General features: G+C 40.2%; 1 protein-coding gene across 3 annotated transcripts in view; it reads left to right on the plus strand.

Annotated features, from left to right (window-relative positions):
• inppl1a (inositol polyphosphate phosphatase-like 1a) overlaps positions 1-12851 on the plus strand; it is a 29171-nt gene that overhangs the window by 12993 nt on the left and 3327 nt on the right. For all 3 annotated transcript variants that reach the window (XM_058413599.1, XM_058413598.1, XM_058413600.1), the window contains 20 exons: positions 436-520; positions 1978-2124; positions 2609-2699; positions 3577-3666; positions 3926-4015; positions 4106-4256; positions 4538-4644; positions 4730-4832; positions 4984-5180; positions 5375-5492; positions 6820-6916; positions 7024-7162; positions 8017-8116; positions 8346-8434; positions 8629-8710; positions 10239-10328; positions 10741-10854; positions 11175-11351; positions 11473-11628; positions 12592-12673. In XM_058413599.1, coding sequence (XP_058269582.1) covers positions 436-520; positions 1978-2124; positions 2609-2699; positions 3577-3666; positions 3926-4015; positions 4106-4256; positions 4538-4644; positions 4730-4832; positions 4984-5180; positions 5375-5492; positions 6820-6916; positions 7024-7162; positions 8017-8116; positions 8346-8434; positions 8629-8710; positions 10239-10328; positions 10741-10854; positions 11175-11351; positions 11473-11628; positions 12592-12673 — 2305 coding nt within the window. The remainder of the gene's footprint in view (positions 1-435; positions 521-1977; positions 2125-2608; positions 2700-3576; positions 3667-3925; positions 4016-4105; positions 4257-4537; positions 4645-4729; positions 4833-4983; positions 5181-5374; positions 5493-6819; positions 6917-7023; positions 7163-8016; positions 8117-8345; positions 8435-8628; positions 8711-10238; positions 10329-10740; positions 10855-11174; positions 11352-11472; positions 11629-12591; positions 12674-12851) is intronic.

The raw sequence follows: 12851 nt of genomic DNA on the forward strand, positions 1-12851 counted from the left end.
GTAGCGATTGACTCTGCAGAAAGTTGGCGACCTCTTCGCACTATGCGCCTCAGCATCCGCTGACCCCGCTCCGTCAGTTTACGTGGCCTACCACTTCGTGGCTGAGTTGCTGTCGTTCCCAAACACTTCCACGTTCTTATAATACAGCTGACAGTTGACTGGAATATTTAGGAGCGAGGAAATTTCACGACTGGATTTGTTGCACAGGTGGCATCCTGGACACCTGGACCTAGAGTTTGGAGGTGGACCTGCCACCTCTGAACAGCCAATCAGAATACTAAATGTATTTCTCTTCTCTATGTGGAACCCCTACCCCTGTGGACATTTTGCATTGTGATAATGCCATAATGCTGTTGCAAGTGCTAATAAAACGCACACAATATCAAAATAAGACCGGCTTTCTTCAAAATATTTATGTGTGTGTCTCTTTCACAGATGGAGAGGATGATAAACCCCCCCTTCCTCCTCGGACTGGCTCTTGTAGCTCTGCTCTTGTCAGTACAGACACTCCCACAGAAAGGTAAACCCCTCTTCGACCTATCCTACTCTGAATAATGATGCTCACTTGTTTTATAATGCATGAATTTGCTAGAACAGTGAGGCCAGTTGTTTTGTTTTTGCTATACACTGAATTTTGTTTGACATCGATCAATATGAAACAATAGAACTGAATTTTAGACATTTCCATTCAGATGTTTTAAACATATATTGATGTATTTGTATTGTTTTAATGTAAATAACACCTAATATTTGGTTGCATAGCTCATGCTTGCAGTAACTGCATCAAGCCGGTGAAGACAGTAACTGACTTGATTAACTGTTGCATTCTTCTTTTGTGACTCTTTTCCAGGCTTGTAAGCACAGCTTCTTTCACTTGCTGTTTGTAGTTTGTTCCATTCAGTCCCATCTTTGGGAGGTGAAATGCTGCTCAGTTTGGTTATGCTTTGGTGATTAACTTGGCCAGTCTAAAACCTTTCACTTTTTCCCCAGATGAAGGTCTTTGTTATGTTGTCAGTGTGTTTTGGATGTATTTCTTTGTAAATCAGCAGTCTGCTTTTGTAGACTTGTGAATTCATTCTGACGCTACCATCATGAGTTCTATAATCAGTAAAGATTAGCAAGCCAGTCCCAGAAACAGCCATGATAAGCTTGTATGATCATGAGCAGATCCTCCACACTTTGGTCTTTCAATCACTTTGGTAGAATGGTTGCAGGTGGTTTCAGGACGTTTGTGGGTCATCTCTGTACTTGTACTCTGAATTTCAATCTGGTCTGGTGAGACCTATGAGAGCTTTGTATCTTCTGTTTGGCCCCTATATATCTGCTCTCAATGTCTTCTTTGAATGGTGGACTGTGATTCCTTCACCCCTGCCATATGGAGATTATGTATTATATGTCACTGTTGTTTTGGGGGGTTTTCTTCACAGATCTCACTGTTTCTGTCATCAGCTGCTGTGCAGTGCCTCTAATAGATTTTTCCTCTTTTCTCAGCTTCAGAATTTTGCTTTTGTCTTGTTGGTTTATCCTCTTTAACAACAAATGCAGTCTTCACAGGTGAAATCCAAAGCTCCAATCCAGAGTAGACATTCAGAGCTATTAATTATTTAAAAAGTCAATTTAACAGGACACCTGGGTAACAGGAAACACCTGTCAGTTACATGTTCCAAAACATCACCAAAGGTGCCAAGTTGTGTAACACATTTAGATGTAATTATACATAGGAATAGGAATTATACATAGGAATTATACACAGGAATTATATATAGGAAGTGGAAGTTAAGTTCTTAACTATTGGTTCATTTTTATCTTTCAATCTCAAACCCAAATGTCTTCAGTGTAAAACAAAAACTGGCCTTGCGGTTCCAGAATTTTGGAGGGGGCTGGATGTGAGTTGTCTTATCACATCATAATGTAAAATTGCCATTTACATCCCCCCCCGCCTCTTTTTCTCTCTTCCCTTGCCTGTCTGTCTTTCAGTGTGTCAGTAGGGAATGGGTTGAGTACAATTTCTCATGAGTATCTTAAGGGCAGCTATGCGTTGGATTTGGAGGCAGTTAAACAGGGAGCGAGCAGTCTGCCTCACCTCAACAAAACACTGGTGTCATCATGCAAACGCCTGCACGGGTACACACAGACACACACCCACAAACATACAGACAGAAAGAGAAACCTTTCACAGGGACAAACAGGCACACATTGCCTTTCACAGAGAGTAGTTCTCATCCAGTTCTCACACAGTGACCTGTGTTTAGGGATATTGCAAATGTTCCATTTGGTTCTAGTTCTTCATTAGTTTGCCCAGTGTGGGAACTCTTATATTACATAGGTTATATGTAAAACCCTAAAACAGAGGATTTCCTCTCTCATCTTTTAGAAAACTAGATCCCTCAATCAGATAAAGAATCCACGATGAACCTTTTTTCAGACAGTGTGGATGATGAACAAATTATTTTGTGAATTGTATTTATTCACTCAATTATTTATATTTGTTTTCATGTTTTATTTACCCAAATAAATTCTATACTGTATCCCACTTATACTTTTATTCTACTGTTTTTATTTAATGTCATTCTCTCTCTCTCTCTCTCTCTCTCTCTGTTACTCTCAGTGAGGTGGATAAGGTGTTGTCTGGATTGGAGATCCTGTCTAAGGTGTTTGATCAGCAAAGTGCCTCCATGGTGTCCAGGATGATTCAGCAGGTCAGCTTGCTCTCTGCTTTGTTCTCAGGAGATAAAACAATTTATACGAGTTTATTGATTAGGCTGGTACATCATACATTTTTACCTGTTTATGGTTACATTAATGTCATGGAATGTTAACTTACAAGTTAGATTGTAACTGTTGTAATTTATTTTACATCCTGTGCACTTACATTATGTTCCTCGAGAGAAGTTAATAAGAGAACAAAATGCAGCCTTAAATCCTCTGTCCTGTTAGTCAGAAAACTTAGTTATAGCTTCATCTCTGACTGTTGCAAAGCTCTGATAATATCCTTCAATAAATGTTATATAAATATCATATAAACGTGTCCCTGTGAATGAGCTTTTACAATAGAAACAATGTTTAGAGTAAGTGTGTTAATATAAACCTGTGATTTGCATAGCTGCATTACTTTCAGAGCTGCTGTAGAAAATTAATCAACAACTTCAGTGCAATCACAATCCAGAACTCAGCAACAGTGTGGTGTAATTGTAAATTAGCATGTAGCTTTTAGCTTTAGCCATGGTTAGCTATCTGTAATTTCATGTAGTTTTTTCAGAATGCTATGTGAATATAGCACCCTGTTATGTTCTGTGTGAGGTTAGTCATGTATTCACTTCATGTGTGTGAACATAACATTAAATTTCACACTTTATGTGCATTACGGTCAGACATTGTTTTGTGTGTGTCTGTAACAAAACATGTAGTGACACAACAAAAGTAAGTGAGAGTAAGTGGACATATTAAGGAGTGCAACTATAAAGCTCTTTACCACTGTGACTCTGAAACTGTTCTCTCTTTTTAATTGTTAAAATGCTAAAATTTCTCTCTCTCTTTCTCTCTCTCTCTCTCTCTCTCTCACTCACACACACAAAGTCTGTGAGTCAGGGTGGAGATCAGGAACTGGAGAGTCTCGTCACTAAACTGGCCATCCTCAAAGACCTACTGTCTTCCATAGAGAAAAAGGTACACCCACAGTGGCACAAGTTTTGGCACCTAAGGCTATTTCAGTTATTTTTATTTTTCCAATTAAAGCAGTTATTTTACCTTCAGTCACCATTGCAGGAATCAGTTTCCACAGCAGGCTTTTCGAGTACAATGCTGATTTTACTTCCTGCTAAGAGAAGTCCTTTCCTTTATTTAAACCTGTTTGCTTAATCTCTTTCTCTGTATCCCTGTCTGCCTGTATCTCTGTATCCCTGTCTGCCTGTATCTCTGTCTGTAGGCTCTGAAGGCTCTACAGGATATGAGTGTGTCGTCTCCCCTTACCCCCCTGACACGCCACAGCAAGGCCATTCCTGTTCAGGCCTTTGAGGTACTCACACACACACAGATTTGGTGGTTGCTCTGGCTATACATCACTTGAGTCATAATGAGACTAAAAAAAGGCATGTGTGTGTGTTAGGTGAAGCCAGACATGTACCTGGCTGAACTGGCTAAAATAGGGAAGAGTCAGAAACACACACTCAGCGTTGATGTGGAGGCGGGAAAACTGGTGGTGATGAAGAAAGTGAAGGACACACAGGAGGACTGGACCACCTACACCCATGACAAGAGTGAGATGGGCAGGGGGTGAGATGGGAGGGTGAAAGAGAGTGAGTGAGAGAGTTTTCAAGAAGGAGAGAGACTAAGACAGAGAAGGATGGATAGAGTGTGAGAGAGTGGAATAGGGAGAGACAGATGAGCAGTGGGGGAGGGAGGAGGAACGGAGGGAGTATTTGAGAGACAGTAATCCAGAGAGAGAAAGAGAGACTCCATTTTGAACTTCTGTATGAAGCCAAAACACTCAGGAAATGAACGGTCACGCTTTTTGTGTGTGTGTGTGTGCACGTTACAGTCAGACAGCTAATAAAGTCACAGAGAATGCCAAATAAACTGGGCATCGTGTTTGAGAAGGAGAAGGACAAGAGCCAGAGAAAAGACTTCATCTTCCCAAGTGCTAAAGTGAGAGACGCACATACACGCACACATCCAAGAAATTACTAGTAAATTAATGCAATAAAACACACACACTTTGTCTGTCAATTAGAAAAGGGAAGCATTCTGTCAACTTCTGCAGCTGATGAAGAACAAACATTCCAACCAGGATGAGCCGGACATGATCTCCATCTTTATAGGGACATGGAACATGGGTAACACATGCATACACTCAGACCATGTTATGTCCTATTCCTTATGTTCCTCACTAGCTCAATCGACACAAATATCTACAATGTAGGTTTAGCTTCAGCACATCATACTAATATTTTCTTTTTTCTTGTGTGTTTGTGCGTGTGTATGCAGGCAGCGTTCCTGCTCCGAAGGCTGTTGGTTCCTGGCTCTTATCTCGAGGTTTGGGTAAAACTCTGGATGAGATGACGGTCACGATTCCTCACGATATCTACGTGTTTGGTGCTCAGGAGAACTCAGTGTGTGATAAGGAGTGGGTAGAGAGCCTGCGAGCTGCGCTTAAAGACTACACCGAGATCGACTACAAACCGGTGAGAGAATGACTGACACCTCTAGTCATGTGACCTTTAACCAGCACTTTAGACACACGGCAGAATGTCCATGTGTTCTAGAGGTGAAAGGTTTTATTAGTGTTTTATTTCTCCTTACCAGAACAGCAGTGTTTCTCACCATCAGATGTCTGTGTAATCTCTCTGCCCCCCCCCCCCCCCTCTCTCGGTTATAGATTGCTGTACAGACTTTGTGGAACATAAAGATTGTCGTTTTGGTGAAGCCGGAACATGAGAACCGGATCAGTCACGTTGGGATGTCCAGTGTCAAAACAGGAATTGCCAACACGCTGGGTCAGAATCACAAACACACAGCTCCAGTCACATTATTTAGCTTAGTTAAGAACACAAATAGGCCACAAGCACGTTATACATTCTTTTTTTTTTCTTTTTTTTTTTTTTTTTTTAATAAAAATCCTTAAATTTGGACATCAGAGTCTTTTACTGGCCACAATCAGTCAAATTCCTGTCCACTGCCCGGTGTCTTTAATAATCTATAGTGATCTATAATGGACTACCATAGGCATTTACATTACATTACCATACATTAGAGTTTGGCACATGCAAAGAAATGCTGAAAAAGATGACTAAAAACAATTAAATTAAACTTTTTTTTTCATTAACAAAAAAACTACTATATTGGAATAAACAGGTTAATATTTCTGTTGGAGGCAGACTAGCTATCACACTTCTCGGCTTCTTGCAGTAAAACCCAGCAGTCATCATTGTTTTTTAGCTGAAACATTCTTTGTGTTGCTTTCTTTACTGACATGCACACATTGTTCTGTAAAGTGTTTTTTTGCTGATAGTGTTTGACAGTTCATTTTACAATGAATTTTCTAAAAATTATGAAATCTCGTTCTGAAATTGTCCTGTATTATTACCAGTATTGTCCTGAATAAAGAGCAGCTGTGAGAAAGATCAAATTGTCTTTCTCTCTGTCTGTGTTTGTGTGTGTCTGTGTGTATGCGCACAGTGTGGTGCTTCAGTGGTTTACAGTACATTATAGTGAAAAAGTTTAACTGGGTCTTGACTGACTCAGCTTTATTCACTTTGCTGAACACTGAGTCAGGTTTACAGTATTACCATGTCTGTGTGTGTTAACACATTATATTGCACACACACACACACATTTGGGTGGAGTCACATGTACAGGAGGATATCCTCAAATTCTTCTGTTTGGCCTGATGATCTGTCTTCTGAAAACAAACTGAAAACAAATCTGTCCTAAAGTTGCTACAGGAGAAGAGCACAGGCTCCTCTACACTTAATTGTATAACAGATCAAAAAATTATTACTTTAAACAATTTCACATAATTAACAAACATAACAGAAAATTAATGTTTACATTTAATTGTAGGCCTCTTCTCACTTTATTTTACAGACAATAAAACTCATATTTAATCTCAACACTAATGTCCTTCTTGTTAAATCATTATGATTGTTGACGAGCAGGATGTCACATTTTTCTAACTAAAACAGACTTTCTCAGTACTTATGCTATGCAACTTAGTTATATATTTCTGAATTTTCATAAACTGGATTCAGTCATTTATTAGGCATCAAAAAATGTATGTAATGTTTAAAGTTTAAATATCCCACTTTTCTCTCTGTGTTGTAGGTAATAAAGGGGCAGTGGGTGTGTCCTTCATGTTTAATGGAACGTCATTTGGTTTTGTCAACTGTCACCTGACGTCTGGAAATGAAAAGATCCACAGGTGAGAAGTCGTTTGTGTTCTCATGAATGGTGAAATAGAGCACTCTAGGGCTTAAACTTCTATTAAGCATGATGACGAGTTTACCTTCTACCTTTGAAATTGTTTAGGCGGAACCAGAATTACCTGGACATCTTGCGTCAGCTCTCACTGGGGGACAAACAGCTCAACTCCTTTGACATTTCACTGCGCTTCACACACCTGTTCTGGTTCGGTGACCTCAACTACAGACTGGACATGGACATACAGGTAAACACACACAAATACACACTATTCATTTATTATAGTAGTCTATTGCATCCGAAGATAACAGGTAATGATGGAGTTGCCTTTTTTCTGGCCAACATTTCTAGCCTCTTCCCCTATTGGGGTGAGCAGCACAGGGTTCTACCAAATGCAGCTGATACTCAGCCCCAGCTTCTAGAGACTATATACCCCATGATGTCGACGTGCAGTGTCTTAACTAGGAGATTCCATTCTTCATTGTTCCTGTTGCCAGACACCCCATTGCTGCCAGTCTTCAACTGGTTGTAAGGTCAGATAATGTACACCATGTTCAGAGGTGGAGACCTCCAGTAGCACCCTGATAAACCCGATAGCAAGGTAGCAACTTGGGATGACAAGTTCTCCACCATGGTGGCAGGAGGCTGCCAGAGGCTACCTCTGTGTGCCATCAACACATTGCTTTTCACTCAGGGTGTGCTTCCGTAGCCTTGCCCACATGGTAGCAGGGTAGTGGCTGTCTGTAAATGACCTCTAGGGAACACTGCAGCTCTGAGATCTTCTGTCTCTGGCCATGGGGAGGCCTGGCAGGAATGTTGGTGAAAAAGAGTATGTACTAGCAAGGGGAGGCTGACACAAGGCAGCTTCCTAGTTGACCACAAGGGCTAGTCAGGTGCAGCAGCAAGTAAGAATGTAAGCGTACAACATACACACACACACACCTGTTCTGGTTAAGTGACCTCAACTAAAGACTGGACATGGACATAAGGATACACACACAAGTAGGTAAAACTAAATTCATATGTGATTAAGGTCCTTAATTTGATGCCTGTGTTCTTCTGTTCTCCTTCTGTCTCTTTCACTGGTATACACACACACAGGAAATCCTGAACTACATAAACAGGAAGGAGTTTGAGCCACTGCTGAAGGTGGACCAGCTCAATTTGGAGAGGGAGAAGAATAAGGTCTTTCTCCGCTTCGGTAATTTCTTAATTTTAATGTCTCTTAATTTGTGGTTAACACAACGGTGTGATGTGTAGTGCCTCCTGCTGCCTTTGAGGTCCACACACACAGACCTTTTATTGTCTGTCTCTTTGGTTAGAGCAGAAACCTACTGTTTATTACCAGTTTAAAAATTTCTAATCAATAAAACTTTGTAGCATGGTCAGTCAACCTCAGCTTTACTTTCTGTGTGTGTGCTTGCCTTCAGCGGAGGAGGAAATCACATATCCACCCACATACCGATATGAGAGAGGATCCAGAGACACCTACGTCTGGCAGAAGCAGAAAGCCACAGGGGTACAATTTTTATATTAATGCTGTTTAATTAAAGCCTAGATTTGTTATTATTTAGCTGAAAAACAACAGTCCTGTTTGTATTGTAATTATGATGCGTGTAATATAGAACACTGCAGGAAACCTAATTGACAGAAACTTTTCTTTCTGCATTCTCTTTGAATTTCTTTTTCTGTTTTGAACACTTTTTCTCTCAGATGAGGACGAATGTGCCGTCATGGTGTGACCGGATCCTGTGGAAGTCTTATCCAGAAACACACATCGTCTGTAACTCCTATGGTAAAATTGTTGTGATACTGAGTGTTGCACTAACATCCTGATAAATTTGATGTTCATTACGTTTATAACACATTCATTGCTGCAGAATGAACATCACGTTTCATAAATATGTCTTAATACTGTAAGTTGTAGCTGTTATCGTTTTTGTTGTTATTAACAGCGTTAACATTATTATATATATATATAAAACACAGATCAGCCATAACATTATGACCACCTGCCTAATATTGTGTTGGTCACCCTTTTGCTGCCAAAATAGCCCTGACCCGTTGAGGCATGGACTCCACTAGATCCCTGAAGGTGTGCTGTGGTATCTGGCACCAAGATCTTTGCAGCAGATCATTTAGGTCCTCTAAGTTGCGAGGTGGAGCCTCTATGGATCAGACTTGTTTGTCCAGCACATCCCACAGATGCTGGATTGGATTGAGATCTGGAGAATTTGGACGCCAAGCCAACACCTCAAACTGGTTGCTGTGGTCATCAAACCATTCCTGAACCATTTTTGCTTTGTGGCATGTGGCATTATCCTGCTGCAAAAGGCCACATGAGGGTGTACATGGTCTGCAACAATGCTTAGGTAGGCAGGACCCAAGGTTTCACAGCAGAACATTGCCCAAAGCAGGACACTGCCTCCGCTGGCTTGCCTTCTTCCCATAGTGCATCCTGGTGCCATGTGTTCCCCAAGTAAGAGATGCACACGCACCCAGCCATCCACGTGATGTACAAGAAAACATGATTCATCAGACCAGGCCACCTTCTTCCATTGCTCTGTGGTCCAGTTCTGATGCTCACGTGTCCAGTGTTGGAGCTCTCAGCAGTGCACAGGGGTTAGCGTGGGCCCCATACACAACAAAATGTCCTGCCCTGTGTATTCTGACCCCTTTCTATCAGAACCAGCATTAACTTCTTCAGCAATCTGAGTAACAGTAGCTTGTCTGTTAGATCAGATCACACAGGCCAGCCTTCTCTCCCCACGTGCATCAATGAGCCTTGACCGCCCATGACCCTGTCGCTGGTCTACCACTGTTCCTTCCTTGGACCACTTTTGATAGATACTGACCACTACACACCGGGAACACCCCACCAGAGCTGCAGTTTTAGAGATGCTCTGATCCAGTGGTCTAGCCATCACAATTTGGCCCTTCAGCACACTCACTCAACTCTTTTCGCTTGTCCATTTTCCTGCTTCTAACATCAACTTTGAGGACAAAATGTTCACTTGCTGCCTAATATATCCCACCCACTAACAGATGCCATGATGAGGAGATACTCAGTCTTATTCACTTCACCTGTCCATGGTCATAATGTTGTGTCTGATCGGTGTATATTGTGTGTATATATATATACGAGGAGAAAACAGAAATGTTTGTTTTTTTGGAAGTTTTCAATCCCTAATGTAGCTTTTAATGATCAAAGAATTTGTGTGAAATTTTGTGTTGGTTTTTTCAATAAAACTGCTGCTGAAGCAGTGACCATTAACTGAAAGTTTGAGTTATTTAAATGATTGTTTTCTTGTTCCATCTGTCAGGGTGCACAGATGACATTGTCACCAGTGACCACTCACCTGTGTTTGCAACGTTTGAGGTGGGCGTGACCTCACAATTTGTCTCGAAAAAAGGTGAGACCAAAATTCAAACCCTGATCATCATTAAATTTCCCTATTTATAAATTAGCTTTTCTTCTGTACAAAAGTTTCTCATCTGTGACTTTATTAATTAAAATATTAAAAAAGAACTTACAGTTAACAGATGATTTTATGAGCAAATTTAGTTTTATTTTAGAGTTTATAAGCCATTGTTAGTTTTTCCTTCTGCAATCTTAAATTCTAGTTGTGATGCTGAATCTACTTTTCTTTGCTAACTATTTTTATAGTTAGCAATATATTATTATTATCTTGAATATATTATTATTATCCTAAATCTTGAATCTTGAATTATTATTATTAGTAGTAGTAGTAGTACTATTCAGTAGATACTGCTCTGTGATTTTCGATGTTCATGAACTGACTCACCTGTATGTCATTCTTTTAGGTTTGCCTAAATCCTCAGAGCAGGCATATATTGAGTTTGAGAATATCGAGGCCATCGTTAAGACAGCCAGCAGAACTAAGTTCTTTATTGAGTTCTACTCAACGTGTCTGGAAGGTAAAACAGTGTTTGGTGTTTACACATTGCTAACATGCAGTGTGGATTAAAACTGTTAAATGGAAGTGAAGTGATGAAAGACCTGTGTTGTGTTTTGAAATAATTTAATTTACTCTCTGCAAATAACAATCTTTATAACAAGGTTTGTATTTGTAAATGTTTTAATATGAACTAAGAAAATAAGAATGTCGCCTTGTTTTAAATTGAGGTTAAAATGTCTAACACTTGTCACATACATTTTTAAATAAACATCTGTAATAAGAGAACTAGTAATGTTGTGTTTCAGCTCTTTTTTTTCTCTTCTCTCTCTCTCTTGACAGAGTTTAAGAAGAGTTATGAGAATGACTCTCAGAGCAGTGATAATATAAACTTTCTGCGTGTGAGCTGGTCATCAAAGCAGCTGACCACACTGAAGCCCATTTTGTCTGACATTGAGTACCTGCAGGACCAACACCTGCTGCTCACGGTCAAATCCCTTGACGGATATGAGTCTTATGGTATGTGTGTCCGTGCGTGTCTGTGTGTATGCCTGTCAGAGGTACCCTCTATCTACTGCCTGACCTCGCTTCTATTGTTCTGTGCATGTGTGCGTCTGCATTTGCCTGTGTGCGTGTGTAGGAGAATGTGTGCTGGCACTGAAGTCAATGATTGGCAGTACAGCTCAGCAGTTCCACACATATCTGTCTCACCGTGGTGAAGAGACCGGCAACATTCGGGGGTCCATGCGGGTCAGGGTGCCTTCTGAGAGAATGGGGACCAGAGAGAGACTATATGGTGAGTGTGTGTTTGTGTGTCCACTCTCTTCCCTCTCTGGGGCCTTTTGATTTCTTTGTCATCAGGACACCAATCAGGTTCATTCAAGTTTTTTTTACATACAGCTTTTAACAGGAGACATCATCATAATGCAGCTTAATCATAATCACAATCATAATGCAGAAATCCCGGTATAGATTTAGATCCCAATGAACAAGCCAGATGTGAGAGAGTGTTGAGAAAGAACTCCCTGAGACAACATTGGCTGCGTTTACACTTGGCATTGAAAAGTCGTTTGAGGGTGGAGTAGAACACAAAAATAATTAAAAGTTTGCTTTAAGTTACAGAATTATTTATTCTCTGTAAAGTACATGCATTTTCCCACCATAACTGGCAATGATCCTGGACCCATAGGTTTCTTTTTATTGGTTTCATTATGCCAACTATCCATTTGAAACCTCCTCATCCTTCTTATTTTATGAGATTTCTAAAATCTCCCATGACTGAAAATGTTTTTTAAAAGAAAAACCACCATTTCAGGTTGACTTTGTGGGTCCATTTTTCTTCTGCAGAATTAAATGTTGCATGGGAAAGGGAGATTTGATCAGATATCCAGATACAGAAGCCACGTGATGTTGACAAGTGTAAACATGCCATATCCTGGTTGGCTGATGATCCGATCTTCTTGATTGCATTATGGTGATCACATTTTAATGCCAAGTGTAAACACAATCATAAGGAGGAACACTTCAGTGGAACCAGATTTAAAAGAGAACCAGTACTCCTCTGGGTGACACTGGATGCTACAATTATAAATCATTATAGTGTACAGGTGTGAGTAAAGGTGCACTGTACTGAGTGTGTGAACAGGAAGTTTACTGTGAGCAGATTGTAAATAAGAGCCCACTCAATAAAACTATTAAATTCTGATGACACTTAAACTGGTTATGTAACTTATACTTTCCATTGTTTCTGTCTTCTCAGAGTGGATCAGTGTAGATAAGGACGAGACCGGAGGGCCAAAAGGGAAAACACTGCCCTCTAGAGCTGGACATGATTACATCAAGTGAGAAAGATGATAGATTTCTCACTGTGTGGGACTTTAACATGTTACCCTCTAAACTGGACACGTTTTAATCCTTACTGTTTAATTAATTCACTTGGTGTTCGTTAACTAATTCACTCAATTTACACAAAATAATTTCTGTTTGAAATAATTTGTGCATTACTGAATATTAATTATG

Source organism: Hemibagrus wyckioides, linkage group LG17 (genome assembly GCF_019097595.1).
Source record: "Hemibagrus wyckioides isolate EC202008001 linkage group LG17, SWU_Hwy_1.0, whole genome shotgun sequence".
NCBI lineage: Eukaryota > Metazoa > Chordata > Actinopteri > Siluriformes > Bagridae > Hemibagrus > Hemibagrus wyckioides.